The 19,079-nt window shown below is 43.3% G+C and overlaps 1 protein-coding gene across 9 annotated transcripts in view; it reads left to right on the forward strand.

The window, feature by feature from the left end:
* MTHFD1L (methylenetetrahydrofolate dehydrogenase (NADP+ dependent) 1 like) overlaps window positions 1-19,079 on the forward strand; it is a 236,490-nt gene that overhangs the window by 96,686 nt on the left and 120,725 nt on the right. For all 9 annotated transcript variants that reach the window (XM_031012156.3, XM_031012157.3, XM_055390853.2 and 6 more), the window contains exons 19-20: window positions 1,842-1,910; window positions 8,804-8,915. In XM_031012156.3, coding sequence (XP_030868016.2) covers window positions 1,842-1,910; window positions 8,804-8,915 — 181 coding nt within the window. The remainder of the gene's footprint in view (window positions 1-1,841; window positions 1,911-8,803; window positions 8,916-19,079) is intronic.

The following is a 19,079-nucleotide window of genomic DNA, read 5'->3' on the forward strand; positions in this document are numbered from 1 at the left end:
CTGGTCTCGAACTCCTGACCCCAGGTGATCCACCCGCCTTGGCCTCCCAACGTGTTAGGATTACAGGTGTGTGCCACCACGCCCAGCCTGTCCTGCAGCTTTCAAAGTGAACCATCTTCGTGTATGTATAATGAGTGGGTTGCATTCATATCATGTGTGTTTTATACACTGAGGTAGATTCCAGTTACATAGGAATATAGTTAATAACAGTGTATTCCTGAAAATTGCTAAGAGAGTGGATATAAAGTATTCTCACCACCAAAATGATAACTGTGAGCTAATGCATATGTTAATTAGCTAGGTTTAATCATTCCACAGCATATACTTCAAAACATCATGTTATACACAATAAATACATACAGTTTTATCTGTCAATTTGAAGTTAAGGAAGAAAATAGACTGGATTTTCTTACACCTTTTAAATGATTAAATATTGTAAAAATAGAAACCAATCACATGAGAGAAACATTTACTACTGTTGTTGATAAAAGTACGGGGAGAATGTAATGCACTTTAGAGTGAGGAAGATTCTCTGGATTCTACCACTGCATCTGTTAGCACCATGGCATACTGTGGTAAAATGGCACTGTTTTCCGATGCTATGTACAGCAAGGGATAGCGCCCTGTTTTCCCCCACTAGAGCTACCGTTACAGGCATTTGCTTATGTTATAGCCTTCCAATAACTAATATGTTGAAAACACCAAGACACCACTTAAGGCCTTTACAAAGCGAGAAAGAATTGGGAAAAAAAGAAACAAAGGCCGGGCACGGTGGCTCATGCCTGTAATCCTAGCACTTTGAGAGGCCGAGGCAGGCAGATCATGAGGTCAGGAGTTCACGACCAGCCTAGCCAATATGGTGAAACCCCATCTCTGCTAAAAATACAAAAAAAATTAGCCATGTGTGGTGGTGCATGCCTGTAGTCCCAGCTACTGGGGAGGCTGAGGCAGAAGAATCGCTTGAACCCTGGAGGCAGAGGTTGCAGTGAGCCTCCAGCCTGGGCAACAGAGAGAGATTCCATTCTCAAAAAAAGAAAGAAAAGAATGTGAATAGTGACATCACATTAAAAAATAATAACAAACTTTAGCCTTGTGGCCTTTTTTGGGCACATGTTTTCCGCTAGTTCTCATGCATCATCCTTATTCTCTCTCTTCTCTGTCTTTTCTTCATCCAAGAACAGAGAAAGAGGACTTAGAAGGAACTCAACCCAGTACTTCCTAGGATTGGAAGGAAGCTGCCTTATTTCATGTATAAGTGGCACCAGCTTGACTGTAGGAAGAGAGATAGCGTGAAGCCTTTCAGATCTAAACTAGAAAGCTTTTAAACGTGGTAGTTTGTTGAGCTATTCTCTCTGTGGAATGAATGATGTAGAGATGGTGAGAAATCAGAGTGGGTGATTTTAGACATTTCCCTTTACCCTACTTCATTCCTGCTCTGTACAGAGCCTTGTTTCTGTTCTTCACCTTATTTCTTTGAGCAAGAGTAAAGCCTCTGATTATGAAAATACACTGTGCATAAATAGCCAGAAAACACATTTTCTTGCAATGAAAGATTTGTTTTATGGAAAATCTCATAAACACCATCAAGGAAGGTTTTGGAAGAAGGTCAAATGTCCTTCAGAATGCTATTACCCCATCACCATTCACATCTTAGTGTGACTGACATCCATTCTCAGCTCTGGTGGGGAGAGGTGGACAGAGACAGCAGCACTGTCCCCTGTGGCCCAGGGTTGCCTGTGGGGACGCCCACCCAAGAAGCAGGCTGGAGAGAAGTGCCAAGGGGTTAACCATTGCCTGGATGATCTTTTGTCAGGAATCTAATGTTTTTCTCTCTCCTGTAGGGGGTGACAGGTGCTTTGACAGTTTTGATGAAAGATGCAATAAAACCAAACCTGATGCAGACCCTGGAAGTAAGTGGTTTTCTTCTTATAGTAATTGTTTGCATTAACTGGATTGCCACACAATGTGAACATTTTTAGCCAATATGAGGCAGGCATAGAGCATGCCTGGGGCAGCAGTGTGCTTTGCAATCTCAGGCAGAAAGAGTGAGGATCTGGTTAGGAACCTGTATTAGTCCATTTTGACATTGCTACAAGGAACTACCTGAGACTGGGTAATTTATGAAGAAGCATCAGAATAACTTCTTGGCCAACCAAAAAAAAAATTTTAAATGTATTCATAGCTTCTTTAATATAAGTCATGTCTTGGCTTAATTGACCCGAGTAGAAACTTAGAAAGTCAATGTCTGAGGCCAGGCGCAGCGGCTCATGCCTGTAATCCCAGCACTTTAGGAGGCCGAGGTGGGCGGATCATGAGGTCAGGAGTTCAAGACCGGCCTGACCAATATGGTGAAACCCCATCTCTACTAAAAATACAAAAAAATTAGCCGGGCATTGTGGCACACACCTGTAGTCCCAGCTATTCGGGAGGCTGAGGCAGGAGAATCGCTTGAACCCGGGAGGCAGAGGTTGCAGTGAGCTGAGATCACACCACTGCACTCCAGCCTGGGCGACAGAGCGAGACTCCGTCTGAAAAAAAAAAAAAAAGAGAAAGTCAATGTCTGTCTAACATTTCAATAGGTTGTATGGCCATGTTTACAATTTATTTTCTGTGTTCCCTTAATCTCTCATAATCATTGAGTTGTGGATTTTTTGGTTTGCTTTTTTATTGTTGTTTGTTTGTTTCCAAGCAAAATACAATAAATGCCAAGACTTTCCAGGAAAGCATTTGCCAAAGGCAAGTCAATAAACACACAGCATGTTAGTTGGTGGTAAGGTCTGGAGAAGAAAAATCAGAGGCCATGAGGGGCAGAGTGATGTGGGGTATGTGTGTCTGTGCCTGCCCGCCTGTTAAAGCAGTACCAGCACAGAGCTGAGTAAACCAAGGGGGTGAGCCATGCATGTGTCTTGAAGAGCATTTGGACAGAGGGTTACCTTTAGTGCAGGGGCCTTGGGCAGCAAGGTGTTTTGCAATTTCAGTCAGAAAGAGCGAGGATCTGGTTCAGAACCTGTATTAGTTTGTTCTCACATTGCCATAAGGAACTACCTGAGACTGGATAATTTAAGAAGAAAATTGGTTTAATTGGCTCACAGTTCTGCAGGCTGTACAGGAAGCATGGCTGGGGAGGCCTCAGGAAACTTATCATGGTGGAAGGTGAAGGGGAAGCAGACAGGTCTTCACATGGCAGAGCAGGAGAGAGAGAGCGAAGGAGGAAGTGCTACACACTTTTAAACAACTAGATCTCATGAGGACTCACTCACAATCATGAGAACAGCAAGGGGGAAATTCACTCCCAGAATCCAGTCACCTCTCCCCAGGCCCCTCCTCCAACATTGAAGGTTATAATTCGACATGAGATGTGGGTGGGGACACAGAGCCAAACCATATCAGAACCAATATGACAGAAATGGGGGGATTGGCCAGGCACAGTGGCTCACGCCTGTAATCCCAGCACTTTGGGAGGCCAAGGCGGGCAGATCCCTTGAGGTCAGGAACCTCGAGACCAGCCTGGCCAACATAGTAAATCCCATGTCTACTAAAAATACAAAATCAATTAGCTGGGCATGGTGGCACGTGCCTGAAATCCCAGCTCTTTGGGAGGCTGAGGCAGGAGAATCACTTGAACAGGAGGCGAAGATTACAGTGAACTGAGATTGCACCACTGCACTCCAGCCTGGGTGACAGAGTGAGCCTCTTATCTTTTAAAAAAAGAGAATAGAAAAAAATGGGGGGACCATTTCTGAAGGTGCCCAGTGAGGGTGCAGACTGAAGGTGTCCCCTGAGCTGAGGAAGGGAGGACTGAACACCTTTGAACAGGTGTCTGCAGCCCCGGGGGAGGGGTGCAGGATGCATAGATGCCAAGGCCACACCCTCCTGCGGCAGGTTGTCCTTCCCATCTTTCCTCTCCCCTGATCATTCTGCCGGCATGCACGTGTCCTCAGAGGTAGGCCATCTTAAAAAGCAAACAAAAACATTTCAAAAACCTCCTGCCCCCCCTGCATCCTCATCTAGCTTCTGCCCGGCTGTTGTCTGTCATTGGGGTCTCCATGTTAACTGACCTCGGGTTCCACCTCTCCTGACTGCCCTTGTCCAGGTCACTTTTCCCTTGGAGACACCAAGTCTTTGTTGCTGTGCCCTCCTCAGAGAAGCTCAGCAGAGTTTGACACAGCTGCCCTTGTCTTCCTTCAGGAGCACCTGGTTCCTCTGGCGTCTGGGGTCCCCCCTCCCCAGGCCTGCTTGCTGCTCCTCCTCTGCTTTACTGGCTTCTCTGATGACCCATCACCTTTTTTGCCCCGTTCTCCTCCAGAATTAGCCAGGTGATGACTCCCAAACTCTTGTTTGGAATATCATGCACCTGGAATTTCGGACTTGCAGGTATAGTTACCAGGAGCCACGTGCGTGGGGAAAAGCCATTTCAAACTGATACATAAACCAGGACCCACCTCCTGCCTACTTCCTTCCAGCTTGCTGCTGCTCTGAAACGTACCCAGTCATTCAAGGCAGAAACCCGAGGATGATCCTAGAGGCCTGTTTTCCCTTCCCCTCTTCCTGTGTCCATCCCTGCAGAGTTGTCCTTGGTTACATGACTCTGCCCTGTCCACGACGCTCAATGCCTCCCTCCTTCCTGCTTTAGCTGCCAGCACGCCCCACCTGCACGAGTGCAGCAGCCTCCCAACTAGTCTCTCTGCTGCTACTCTTTTCTTCCAAAATACTCTCTCCTCAGCAGCCATAGAGACTGAAACCTAATGAAGCCCTGTTGCCTTCCTATTTAGAGTTCTTCCATGATTTACCCATGTTTCCACCCCGGTCTGAAAAGCCCTGGGGATCTGGCTCTCACCCCTTCCCGCTCCTTGTCCCTTATCCTCATCTCTCATCCTCTGGGGGACCTTTGCATGGCTAACACCACTACCTGGGCCACTTCCTGATATTCTCATGTCCAGCTCCTTCGCCTCCCTCTGTTCTCATGTCATGTAAGCATCAGCTGCTCAGAGAAGCCACAGGAATGTGCAGCCCCCGTCCCTCTGCTGTCATTGCAGTACATAGCACAGAATGCTGAGAGCTTCCTATTTCCTTATCTGTTTTCTGTATTTCTCCTCCCACCGAGATGACAGCAGGACCTTTTCCATCCTGTTCACCACCGTATCTCCAGCTTCTAGAAAGTGCCCGACACCTATTAGAGGCTCAGTAAAGACTTGTTGAATAATTAAGTGAATGTTTATTATTTTTACTACATTCTCCTAAAAATACACATTTATTAATAACTGAATAAGAGAAAAAATATGAAGTGATGTGATATTCCTTCATAACACTTCTCCCTCAAAGATGAATACTTATTATTAGGGATAATCATTTTCTTTATTGTTGTTTGTTTTGTTTTGTTTTTTTGAGACGGAGTCTCTCCCTGTCGCCCGGGCTGGAGTGCAATGGTGGGATCTCGGCTCACTGCAACCTCTGCCTCCCAGGTTCAAGCGATTCTCTTGCCTCAGCCTCCCAAGTAGCTGGGATTATAGGCGCCCGCCACCACACCCGGCTAATTTTTGTATTTTTTTTTAAGTAGAGATGGGGTTTCACCACGTTGGCCAGGCTGGTCTCAAACTCCTGACCTCAGATGATCTGCCCGCCTGAGCCCCCAAAGTGCTGGAATTACAGGTGTGAGCCACCATGCCCAGCCAGGATAATCATTTTCTTGTTTTAAATAATTCTTTTTTTTTTTTTTTGAGACAGAGTTTTGCTCTTGTTGCCCAGGCTGGAGTGCAATGGTGTGATCTTGGCTCACTGCAACCTCTGCCTTCCGGTTTCAAGTGATTCTCCTGCCTCAGCCTCCTGAGCATCTGGGATTACAGGCGCCCACCACCATGCCCGGCTAATTTTTGTATTTTTAGTAGAGACAGGGTTTTACCATGTTGGCCAGGCTGGTCTCGAACTCCTGACCTCATGATCCAACCACCTTGGCCTCCCAAAGTGCTGGGATTACAGGCATGGGCCACCACACCCAGCAAATTTTTGTATTTTTAGTAGAGGCAGGGTTTCACCATGTTGGCCAGGCCAGTCTCAAACTCCTGACCTCAGGTGATCCGTCTGCCTCTGCCTCTCAAAGTACTGGGATTATAGGCGTGAGCCACCGCGCCCAGCCTGAGCACTTTTTAAAATATAATCTAAACCTGTTATTTCTGTGCTGCCTAATAAATCAGAGATTCAGAACCCTTAAAAAGCAAATAAAAGTCAGGGCAATAAGACCTGCTGAGGCTGAGGCAGGGGAATAGCTTGAACCGGGGAGGTGGAGGTTGCAGTGAGCAGAGATCATGCCACTGCACTCCAGCCTGGGCGACAGATTGAGACATAAAATAGACTAAGACCCTGCCTCAAAAAAAAAAAAAGAGTCCTCAAACTGTTCATATACAGGACTGGGCTTGCTAGGGAAGAAGGGGGAATTCTTCAGACTACTTTACAAGGACACAAGAACTCCTCAACCTAAACAAAGTATGAAAGTACATAGACAAGTTCCCTGTAAGTCAGAAAACAGAGAAATCCGCAGTAACTATAATACATCCCTTAAAGAATAAGCATGCATTTGTAGGAAGCAAACAAAGCTTTCCATACAGAAACCACTTCCACCAGATGATTATATGGACTTGGGTTTTGTTTCTGCATCTGTCACTTGGCAAATGAAGATACCATCTTCAGGATGTTCTGTGTCATCGATTTCATTTAAGGCATAGGCTGTTTTAAGATTACTTTAAAAGATATGGACCTTTTTACAAAATAAAACACTGCATTCACTTAAAATATTTGCACACGTGAACTCTTGTACCCTGATCCTATGTTGTCACTCTGGGTTTGATGTATCTAATCATTGACTAGGAATCTATCTCAGCAGATAATCCAAAAATCATTGACTAGTTTGTAGATTATGCTTTCCTGCTCACATTTGAACACACCTGGTTGTTAGTCTGGTAGGAGGTCATCAAGGGCCACATCCTTACAGGTTGCCAGGAGACCAGTAGTTCTTAATCCTGACTGCACTTGAGAAGCTCCTGGGAAGATTTAAGAATATTGATTGATTGATGCCGGGCTCCCCATCAGACCCAGTGAACATAATGTCTGAGGATAAGGCTTGGGTATCCCAAGTGCTTCTCATGTATTGCCAGACTGAGGAAGACTTAAGACAAGAAAACAGTGAGAGCTGTTAACATTTTCCCCCAGGTTAGCCGTGTGTGGTGTTGATGGAAACTTCACATGTGAGAGCACACTGTCCAATATGGCGGCCACTGGACATGTGGCCATTTCAATCTAAATTACCTGAACTTCAATAAAATGTGGAATTCAGTTCTTCAGTCATTTTAGCCACATTTCCATTTATGCATTTATTTATTTATATTTTACTGTTCATATTTAAGTGCTTAGAACTCTGGTAAGCTAACAATTACTTGAAATTACTTGAAATATTAATCTTATGAAATGTTTGAAAGGGCCATTATGGAGAATATTCATAGCAAGATAGTTCCTGCCTTATTTTTCTGCGTGTTCTGCATGTAAAATAAAACCCAGAACTCAAGATAAATGTGTGTATGCCTTTGAGTTAGTCATAGAATTTTTTAAGCAACATGTTTAATTTGATGTACTGTATCTTATAGCTATATCCACGTTTGAGTGTGCAAGTGTGTGTGTACATGTGTTTGGAAGTCTAACAATGACATTCCAATATTTTTTTCTCACCAACTCCATACTGGGAGTTTTAAAACCAGAACCCTAATCTTGACTTAATTATTAATTTCCTCCATGGCCTTGAAGAATTCCCTTAGCCTCTCTGGGCCTTAACTTTCTGGATAAAGAAGTTGGCTTCTTTGTGCTCTCAACATTATCTGATTCTGTGATTTCTACCTAAAGCTACATTTATACAAAAATATAAAGTGCTTTTGCAAAGTAAAGAGTAGAATAGTGGTTATCAGAGGCGGTGGGGGATGGAGAAGTTGACCAAATAATACAAAATTCCAGCTAGACACCACCTGTGTATTCATAAACATGTGTCCCTGGGTTTTATTTATTTATTTTTATTTATTATTTTTTTCATTTTTGAGTCCGAGTCGGTCTGTCACCCAGACTGGAGTGCAGTGGTGCGATCTCAGCTCACTGCAACCTCCACCTCCCGGGTTCAAGCTATTCTTGTGCTTCAGCCTCCCGAGTAGCTGAGCTGGGTTTACAGGAGCACACCACCACACCCTGCTAAATTTTGTATTTTTGGTAGAGACGGGTTTCACTGTTGGCCAGGCTAGTCTTGAACCCCTGACCTCAGGTGATGCGCCCATCTTGGCCTCCCAAAGTATTGGGATTACAGGCCTGAGTCACTGTGCCCAGCCAATTGTATTGATTTTTATGGTTACCTTTTCTTGAATGGAATCATTTCTTAATTAAAAAAATAAATAAATATACCTTTTATGCTATCAGGGTTTAATTTCATTCTTTTAAAAAAATATAGTGCACGGCAACATAAAATAAGGTAAATTATTTCATGGTCATTGAGGCAACTAACAAAATGGTTTAACAATATTTTGGAAGGAAGTGACTGTATTCTCACAGTTTTGTCTCTCAGGTTCAGCATTAAATGTAGAATAACATTTTTTCTAGAATCCAGAGGGAATTTGGTCCTTTGATTGAGTCAGGGTGTTTTGACTGTCTTTGAAATATTTTGCATTAAATATGCAGTTTCATAAAAGCTTTCCTACCCCATTTGCCCCAAATTGATCTTGGTTTCCATGCTTCTGTTTGTCTTTTGGGATTTTGATTTGCTCTTTCACTTCTCCAGGGGACACCTGTGTTCGTGCATGCGGGCCCTTTTGCTAACATTGCTCACGGCAACTCTTCAGTGTTGGCTGATAAAATTGCCCTGAAACTGGTTGGTGAAGAAGGATTTGTAGGTAAGTTATTTCTTTTAAATTTAGTTGTTGTAGAATATTGAAGAAATCTAAAAGCTGATGACTGGAATGGTGTGATATCCATCGTGACATGAAACATATTCTTTCAGGCGCCCTCTTTCATAGATGGTCTCAGTAATGGAAAAGCCCTAAGGTCTGGTCTATACTTGTGAAATTATGCTTGTGCTTGAATCATAGAGTCTGGTATCAAGTACATATGGGTTTGAGTATAAACTCTGACTCTTGCAAACTGAGTGACATTGGACACATTTTAATTACTACTGAGCTTCGGTTTTCTTGTGTGTAAAATAGTGATAACAATACTGTATCAAACCTTTTAGGGTTGTTATGAAAACTGAATGAGATATTTTAGTCATTCAGCAAATGTTTTTTGAGAACCTACCACTTAGAAGGCATGTTAGCGCCGGGCGCGGTGGCGCATGCCTGTAGTCCCAGCTACTCGGGAGGCTGAGGCTGGAGGATCGCTTGAGTCCAGGAGTTCTGGGCTGTAGTGCGCTATGCCGATCGGGTGTCCGCACTAAGTTCGGCATCAATATGGTGACCTCCCGGGAGCGGGAGACCACCAGGTTGCCTAAGGAGGGGTGAACCGGCCCAGGTCGGAAACGCAGCAGGTCAAAACTCACGTGCTGATCAGAAGGCATGTTAGCTAGGGATCCAGTGGTAAGCAAAACAGATAGGCGCAGTGGCACATGCCTCGCTACTCAGGAAGCCGAGGCAGGAGGATTGCTCGAGCCCAGGAGTTTGTGTCCAGCCTGGGCAGCATAGAAGACCCTGCCTCTGTGAAAAAATTAAAATTAAAACAACCAGCCTTAGCCCCTGCTCCTGTGGAGTGTACTGTCTAATGGTAATTGAATAAGAGAAAGTGCTCATTGACTGTCAGCCATTACTACCCTTACTATGTAGTACTGATAACTTGAAGTCGTGGGTTTATTTCCATGTACAGTTTCTCCTTGTTTTTTGTCAGCTAATATAGGAGAGATTCCCAACCAGTAGACTTAGAAATGTTAATTGGTAGGACTGCACACCTTTTGCTGCTGTCAAGTTCTTTGCAGAACCTGTTCCTCTTTGGCTTTTCTTGGATATTCCAGCTAGAAAGAAGGGGCAACTCTCATAGAGTTTACTAAGTCAGTGCCAGCCCCAGTCTCACCCACAATACTAAGGCAGCAAGGAAACAAAAGACAAAACCAAAACACAGGCATTCATGGAGGAGTCCCTTAATCTGACATATGAGGGACTGCATTGGCAGATTTCCCATGCTAACAGGTAATTCCCATTAACCACATGTATACCTATAATCGGAGACAGCAATCTCTTCTTTCACTCTTATCATCAGCTTTGGATCAAACTCAGAAGAATTATTTTATTAGAAGAGAGTGTGCTAGACAAAAGAACTTGGCACTGCATTTTATGCTCAGACATCACAAAGTTCATTCAGCGTTATTGAGACTCTTTTAAGAATTCCTTGTGGACTGGCAGTCAGGATCAGATGAGGCTTAGTGGAGCTCCACTCCTCCATGATCTGTTTTCTGCAGCTCACATGTACTTTGCTCCTTCAGTAGCAAATCCACTGCAAGAGTGGCTAGACATGCTGTCTAAGTGGATTTGCTCAATTGATCGCTGCCTAATTGTAGAGCTAATGGATGAGGAGGCTGGGTCAGGGCGGGCACTGGAAAGTTGGGTGCTTAAGTGAAGTGGTGGTTCTGATGCATCAGCTCTGCAAATAAAGTAGCTTCTAGAAGGAAGCACTCTATTTTATGCTGACAGAGATCTCTGCCCGTACCAGTTCTTACTTTGTCAAACACATATTTATAAAATACATGTTATCATGGCAGAATACTTTCAAAGATATAAACTGATGATGTATGCAAAGCAAACGAGCCCTCTGTGTGACCTTGAACAAGCCATTAGCCTCTCTGGGTGTGTCCCTTGTAGACATTCTCATCTGAAAAATGAGAAGTTGGACCAGATGAGGAGTTGGATGTGGATGTGTAGCCGTGGACTCAGAGTTAGACACTGTGGAATTGGAGCCCTGACTGGTAGTGTGTTTTCATTTCTCTAGGGCTCAATTTTTTATTTAATAAAAAGAATACTTCTGTATTTTAATGAATAGGATCAAGTGAGAAACTGCTTTGTAAAATATGAACTATGTGCAGGTCAGCAATTATGCTAATTCTTTCTATGATCTCATCTAGTCTAAGATGCCGTAAGTGGGGGGGTTTTTCATGAGGATGAAATCTGTCCGTTGCCAGATGGTTCAAAGGGCAAGCCCTAAGTCGGAGGTTTTACCTCAACTGCTTTCAAGTCACAGATAACCTTGGGCACATGAACCCTTCTCTTCCTTGGTTTCCCTACCTGTAAAATAGGGCTTTGGATAGGGCTTCCCTCTCAAAAGGACTTGGTAGGTTTGAAATGAGGCATCAATGAGATCATGGGGTTGAGTCCTGGCACCTGACACATGGTAAGACGCAATCCTTCTTGGCCACTCCTGGCTGTCATTGTTACCCCTACTATTGATACACTACTGATGAAGGTTACATTTTCTTTTTTCTTTGGATCTTTTTATTTTTTGGATGATTTTATTTATAGTTGTTATAAAATACACGTAACATGAAAGTTACCATCTTCACCATTTTTGAGTGTACGTTCATTAGTGAAGTACACCCCCATTGTTGTGCAACCAAGCTGCAGAACCGAAGTCCCATGCCCATTAAATATTCCTCATTCCCCAGCCCCTGGCAGTGCCCTTCTACTTTCTGTCTCAGTGAAGTTGACTCCTGGATACCCCATGTGAGTGGAATCATGCAGTATTTGTCCTTTTGTGACTGACTTATTTCACTTAGCATAATTTCCTCAAGGTTCATCCATGTTGCAGCAGGCGTCAGAATTCTCTTCCTTTTTTTTTTTTTTTTTTTTTTTTTTTGTGAGATGGAGTTTCGCTCTTGTTGCCCAGGCTGGAGTGCAATGGCGCAATCTCGGCTCACCGCAACCTCTGCCTCACAGGTTCAAGCGATCCTCCTACCTCAGCCTCCCGAGTAGCTGGGATTACAAACATGCACCACCACGCCCAGCTAATTTTTGTATCTTTTAGTAGAGATGGGGTTTCTCCATGTTGGTCAGTCTGGTCTCAAACTCCCGACCTCAGGTGATCCACCCATATCAGCCACCCAAAGTGCTGGGATTACAGGTGTGAGCCACCACGCCCGGCTAGAATTCTCTTCCTTTTTAAGGCGGAATAATGTTCCATCGTATGGATAGACCATACTTTGTTTATCCACTCATCCTACACTGGACATTTGACTTGTTTCCACCTTTGGCTCTTATGAATAATGCTGCTATGAACATAGATGTACAAATATATTTTAACGTCTAAAAATCATGCTCTATGATGTCTGAATATGTGATGGCAATGACTTATATTCATAAATATGTACCATGGAACTCTAGCTCTGTAATGTTGAACTCTCCCGAAGGTGGTGTGTCCATGGTGTGGCTCTGTTGGAATGCTGGTGGCAAAGCCAGTGTATTGCACAGTGGGAACGGGGTGTGGTCGGGAGACAGTGTTCTTTGCCCATTGCTTGGTCAAGCCTGTGCTGTGGGGCTGGTTCATTTCTTGCCCTTGGATGAAGTTTATAATAGTTCCCTCTCATTCTCAGTTAATATCTAGTCCCTCTAACATATATATTTTTTAATTCCTCTGGTCACTTTCAATCATAAGAATAGCCCCTAAAATTAAAAATGCATATCCAGTTGTATATCAAAACCAAAAACTCCAAATGTCACTCAGAATTGAGCTCCTCTCCTCCCCTGTCTGGGCCTCCTCTGGCTGACAGTGGGAAGGGGAAGGTGGCTGCTTGCTTCTCTGCCACCCTTGTCTTGCACTTAGGCTCACCCTGGCCCCTCCTAGGTTGAAGCTTTGGCATGAAATGGTGCCCATGTAGCCTCTACCAGCAGAAGTCCTCACACTTTTGGCAGAAGCCCCCTGAGCAGTACCTCATTTAGACTTTCCTACCTCTGATTCCACACCTGGTCTCGGGTACCACAGACCTCTGACCTCTGGCTGGGGACACGCCCTGAGCCTTGCCAACTGGTCTTCTGGTCCTCACTTGTGGCTTAAGGGGGAAGCGGGGACGCCAAGGCAGGTGGATCACCTGAGGTCAGGAGTTCAAAACCAGCCTGGCCAACATAGTGAAACCCCGTCTCTACTAAAAATACAAAAAAATTTAGCCGGGCTTGGTGGCGCATGATGTAATATCAGCTACTCAGGAGGCTGAGGCAAGAGAATCGCTTGAACCCCAGGAGGCAGAGGTTGCAGTGAGCTGAGATCACACCATTGCACTCCAGCCTAGGCAACAGAGACAGACTCTGTCTCAAAAAATAAAAATAAGGGGGAAGCAGCTTCGCATGCTCTTCACTGGGAGCTGGGAGGGGAGCTGGATGTGGCACACTGATAACTTTCTTTGAAGAAATTCTTTCCCAGGTTCTAACCCGTCAACCCTTTTGAAGCCTCAATGGGCTAAGGCATACAAAATCTATTTCAAACTGCTTTGCAAACCCTGCCAGGTCAGCCAGCACCATCCTTTGGCATGTGAGCAAACTGACACCAATTTGAGGCCCGAAACAAAAGTGAGACAAAAAGACCTTCATTTCAACATCCTTCTACAGAAATTAAATAGAGTAGGCACATCTGAGGTGTATCTGAAGTCTGAGCAGGAATTCATGTTCTTCAAAAAGTTGTCATTTACAGTAGACTATCTTTATGACCTCATAATAGGGAAGGATCTCTTAAAATATGAAAAGCTCAAACCATAGAGAAAAATATCGATAATTTGGGCTGCATTAAGAAGTAAACTGTATGTGATAAAAGATACAAGGATAAAAAAACAAGTGACAGATTGGAAAGAAACGTTTGCAAAGATAGTAGACAATGATTAGCATTGAGAATATGTAAAACACTAAAGACTAAAGACTGATAAGAGAAAGACAAATAATCCAATACAAAAATAGTCAGAGAATTTGAAAAGGTGATTCGCAGCAAATGAGCAATTTGGTGGAATTTCTAGGTAGAACTGAAAATGAACAAATGATTTAGCAATTTCACTTCTATGTATACTCTGGAAAAGAAGTAGTCAAAAATATATTTAAGTCCTTTGAAATAATTGACTTCAGTACCCCTTTAATGAGCATTTATTAAGCTTCTGCTATATGTCAAGTACTATCTGCTAGGAGCTGGGAATCAAAGATGAATAAGACAGGTTTCTTGCCCTCCAGTAATTGATGATGTGCTGTGAGAGACAAGAACTTCAATGGTAAGTACAATGCACTTGATTAAGTACTATATTAGTTAAGGTTCTTAACTAAGAATTTTAAGGGATGATGGGCATCTCTTAGATAGAACTGTCTCCGTATTACTGGTTTTGCTGATTTAGTCTAATTTTTGTTCTAACAAAAAGCACACGCAAGGAAGGAATTATTTTGTTTATTCTGAATAATTAGTCTAAGATAATGGAATCAGTAGTCCATTTAGACTTAAAACAGAGTGACATTTATTTTAAAAAAGCATGAATTTGCAAAACACTTTATGAGAATTTTTCGAAAACTGCTGTGATCACTGTTGTGGCTGTTTCTTCCGTTAGTCAGCAGTCCTCATGGGAGTTCACCTAACTTCCATTTACATGCTGTAAAGGCAAACAGATATTTGGCATCGAATTCTAATCATGTATTACATTTAAAAAATAAAGCAAAAGGAAAGAAAGACAGGAAAAAGCAGTATTGAGTTCCTGGATTTTAAAAACATTATTATCTCATCTTTAAACTGTAGGAATTTCAAACTTACCCATTAACTTTGGATTTTTTAATTTGTTTTCTGCTCTCTCAGTTGGTTTTGATTCCAGTTTTCAGATAAAGATCTTGTCTTTGCAGAGGAGTGCAGAATGCAGTTGTGTATCCTTATAGGCAGGTGTCATTAACTGAGGGTCACCAGCCACTGGTGGACTCCTGGATAGACTTATATTTACAACTTGGTCCCATAATTAAATATAGATTCGTGCATATGGAGATATATATATATATATATACCTTTTTTTTTTTGAGATGGAGTCCCACTCTGTCTTCCAGGTTGGAGTGCAGTGGCGTGACCTCAGCTCACGGCGACCTCCACCTCCCAGGTTCAAGTGATTCTCCTACCTCAGCCTCCTGAGTAGCTTGGATTACAGGCGCATGCCACCACACTCGGCTAATTTTTGTATTTTTAGTAGAGACCTGGTTTCACCATGTTAGCCAGGCTGGTTTCGAACTCCTGACCTCAGGTGTTCCACCCGCCTCGGCCTCCCAAAGTGCTAGGATTACAGGCGTGAGCTGCCGCACCTGGCCACCTTTTTTTTTTTAACCTGGAGAAAATTACACAATTCTTGGATTCTCACAGGGGACCGTGACATAAGAGAGAGAAAGAACTGTTGGTGCATATCTCAAAGCCTAGCTCTACTTTCGACGGTAGCTTTCAATGTCCCCGTACACATTTGGCATTTATTATCCTTATCCAGAGGTGCTTGTCAAGAAGCTACCTAATTGATTGCAACTCTGCTGCTTGCTCTCTGTAGAGAATCACACAGACCTGGCTGTGTTCCCCAGGTGCTTCCTGGGTACATGAGCATAAACACTCATGCAGCAGAGGAGAAATATGAGACAAGTGCCCAATTAAAACACAGGGTGATCTTTGCCTCAGACATTTCAGGATTAGGATTTAGAAATCAGAATGAATCGACATAGCAGTTCCAAGACAAATTGAATGGGATTGGGAAACAAAGCCTTGTTAATATTTTCATTAAAAACGCCCCCGTTTCTGAGCCATTCCTGAGCATTAGACCGGTGCTGAGACTATCATATACCTTCTCACTCAATCCTTAAAACCGTCTGTGGGATCAGTGTTACTATCCTCATCTTACAGATGATGTAACAGAAGCTTAGCAAGATGATGATACATGTCCACGATCAATCAGAGAGTAAGTGACAGAGGACGTGACCTGAGGGCTCCTCCTCGCCAAAGCTTGTGGGTGATCAGGCGGCTATTGTGCTCTCAGTGTTTTTCTCAATGCTCTTTACCTGGTTGCCACCCTCTCCCATTAAAAAATAATTTTAGCTGGGCGCAGTGGCTCACTCCTGTAATCCTAGCACTTTGGGAGGCCGAGGTGGGTGGATCACTTGAGGTCAGGAGTTTGAGACTAGCCTGACCAACATGGTGAAACCCTGTCTCTGCTAAAAATACAAAATTAGCCGAGCGTGATTGTGGGCCCTGTAATCCCAGCTACTTGGGAGGGTGAGGCAGGAGAATCGCTTGAACCCGGGAGGTGGAGGCTGCAGTGAGCTGAGATTGTGCCATTGCACTCCAGCCTGGGCAGCAAGAGCAAAACTCTGTCTCAAAAAAATAAGAAGAATTTCGGGTGAGCTGTCTACAGCAGATGGTCACAGTTACAGGAAGTACCAATATATCGTAATGTGCGCCAACAGTGGTGGTCCTTTTTGGTCCTTTTTTTCTTTTCTGTGTTCTACTTTAACATTTCTTCCTCCCAAGTAGGTTACTGATTAAAGATGACCTTATCGAGTCCCACTGTTTCCTTGCTCTACCTCTCAACCTGTATTTTTGGGGGACAGTTTTTTTATTTTTTTATTTTCCTTTTTTAAGACGGAGTCTCACTCTGTCTCCTAGGCTTGAGTTCAGTGGCACAATCTTGGCTCACTGCAACCTCCGCCTCCCGGGTTCAAGCGATTCTACTGCCTTAGCCCCCCAAGTAGCTGGGATTACAGGCACGCACCACCATGCCCGGCTAGTTTTGTATTTTTAGTAGAGATGGAGTTTCTCCATGTTAGCCAGGCTGGTCTGAAATTCCTGACCTCAGGCGATCCACTCACCTCTGCCTCCCAAAGTGTCGGGATTATAGCTGTGCACCACTGCACCCAGCCTAGGGGACAGTTTTATAATCAATCTTCTTGGCCTTCAGAGGACTCTGCTGGTGGCTATACCCAGCTACTGGCTTGTTCTCTCTTTCCACTTTTATTGCCCTGAAATTCTAAATATTCCATCATTTTGGTAGAAGAAAACCAGACCAAACTAAACATTCTCATGATTTCATCCACCTTTAAAAAAAAAAAAAAAATCTGACGTCAAGTGATCCTGCAGCTCTAAGCTTTAATTCTCCCAGACCTTGCCCTGTTTACATTATTTAAAAACACTGATCTCAGCCTGGGCTCCACTTTTGTTATTATGATACTTCCAGGTTTTTTGTCTTTAGTAAATTTATTCATAATTAAATCAAGGTTGAGAAGTGCTGGCTTATTAGAGACTCTGGCTGAAGGTCATGTGCTAACTCAGGAAACTGCTAATCACGGGTCGTGTTTTTCAGCCCCTGTCTTCAGGAAGGCTTAACTCTAAGGGAGGGTTGTTTTGTGTCATCTCCAGAGCTCTCATTTCTCCTGTGTGGCTTGGTGCCAAAGCTCATTCATCCGCTCGCTGTCTGTTCGGCCCTTGTCCTACCTCACCTTTCTCTGTCCACGCTTTTGTGTAAAGTAGCCCTCTTTCAAGCTGCTCCTCTGTCCTTTGAAAACAAATGAAAAAGCAAAATGTTCTTCATATACACTAAACAGGAAAGTATGCAAAGTAATGTTACAAACACCCATGTTCCCACCACTCTGTTTCATCAAAATCTTAACATGTCGCTGTGTGTCCTTTAGTTTTTTTGTTTTTTTTAAAGGGATACATTTAGCTGGGCATGGTGGCGCATGCCTATAGTCCTAGCTACTTGGGAGTCTGAGGCAGGAGGATCAATTATGCCCAGCAGTTTAATTCTCCTGGGCAACAGAGTGAGACCTTGTCTCAAAAAAAAAAAAAAAAAAAAAAAAAAAAAGAAAGAAAGAAAAGAAAAGAGAGAAGAGAAGAAATCAGATATTAGAGACACAGTTGAAGTTCCCGTGGACCCTCCTGATCCCGTTCTTTTTTCTGCTTCCCTCCTGATTTGAGTGATTATCATTTCCGGGTGTGTGTTTCTACTTTGACCACACACATATATGTACACTAGAGATCTGTAGCGGAGGTTCTCAGACTTCCTCTGCTCGTGACCATTAATGGCCCAGCAATTTTTTTTGTGGTACCGCCCGGGCAAGAGAAATACCTAACATGTCCATTTATTAAATAGGTCCAAACAACTTAATGAGTATTTATGTCCTTACAACTAAGTGGCCACCTGAAAAAAAAAAATACATATGAATTCAAAGGAAAAAATAACATCATTTCATTTTTAAATTACCACCATACGTTATGAATGAGATGTGTGTCTTTGTCAGGCACCAGACAACTTCTGACCCTTTGTAACCAGTTGACACCCGCACCTTATTTCCTGTTCCACGTTGATTTTCACACGATTTTTGCATTTTGCTGCGGTACCTGCCAAAAACTTTGCTTTGCAAATATATGATGTCATGGAAAGGGATGTAGAGCACTATTGTTGAAGCAGTGAAAAACCTCACATGAGTAGTATTTGCAGTGTCCAACGGATGTCCTGTATTACCGCGTTTCCCTCAAAAATTTAAAATACCCCACGGTGCCTCTGAGTTTGCTGCAATGCCTCACAACACCTCATTGCACATTAGAATCACAGATGTGCGGCTTTTCTTGGTATTTTTAATGTGTTTTCAAATTGTATATATTAATAGATATTAACTGACTGCATTGTTCTCTAATGAGGTCAGTGCTCTTTTTCTGTAAATGGCAAGATCATAAATAGTTTGGGTCACAGAGTCTTTGTCCCAAGTACTCAATTTAGAAAGCGGCCATAGGTAAAGCATGAATTCATAAACTAGTCCATGTTTAGGAATGAGTGTGGCTGTGTTCCAACAGATGTTATTAATGGTTCCTAACATTTGAATTTCATATAATTTTCACGTGTAATAATACTCTTCTGATATTGTTGGCAACATTTTAAACGGTGGCCAGGCACAGTGGCTCATGCCTGTAATTCCACTGCTTTTGGAGGCCAAGGTGGGAGGATTGCTTGAGCCCAGGGGTTCAAGACCAGACTGGGCAACATAGCAAGATCCCATCTCTATAAAAAAATTTTTTTAATTAGCCAGGTTTGGTGGCACATGCCTGTAGTTCCA

The sequence above is a fragment of the Gorilla gorilla genome, chromosome 5 (assembly GCF_029281585.2).
Source record: "Gorilla gorilla gorilla isolate KB3781 chromosome 5, NHGRI_mGorGor1-v2.1_pri, whole genome shotgun sequence".
Lineage (NCBI taxonomy): Eukaryota > Metazoa > Chordata > Mammalia > Primates > Hominidae > Gorilla > Gorilla gorilla.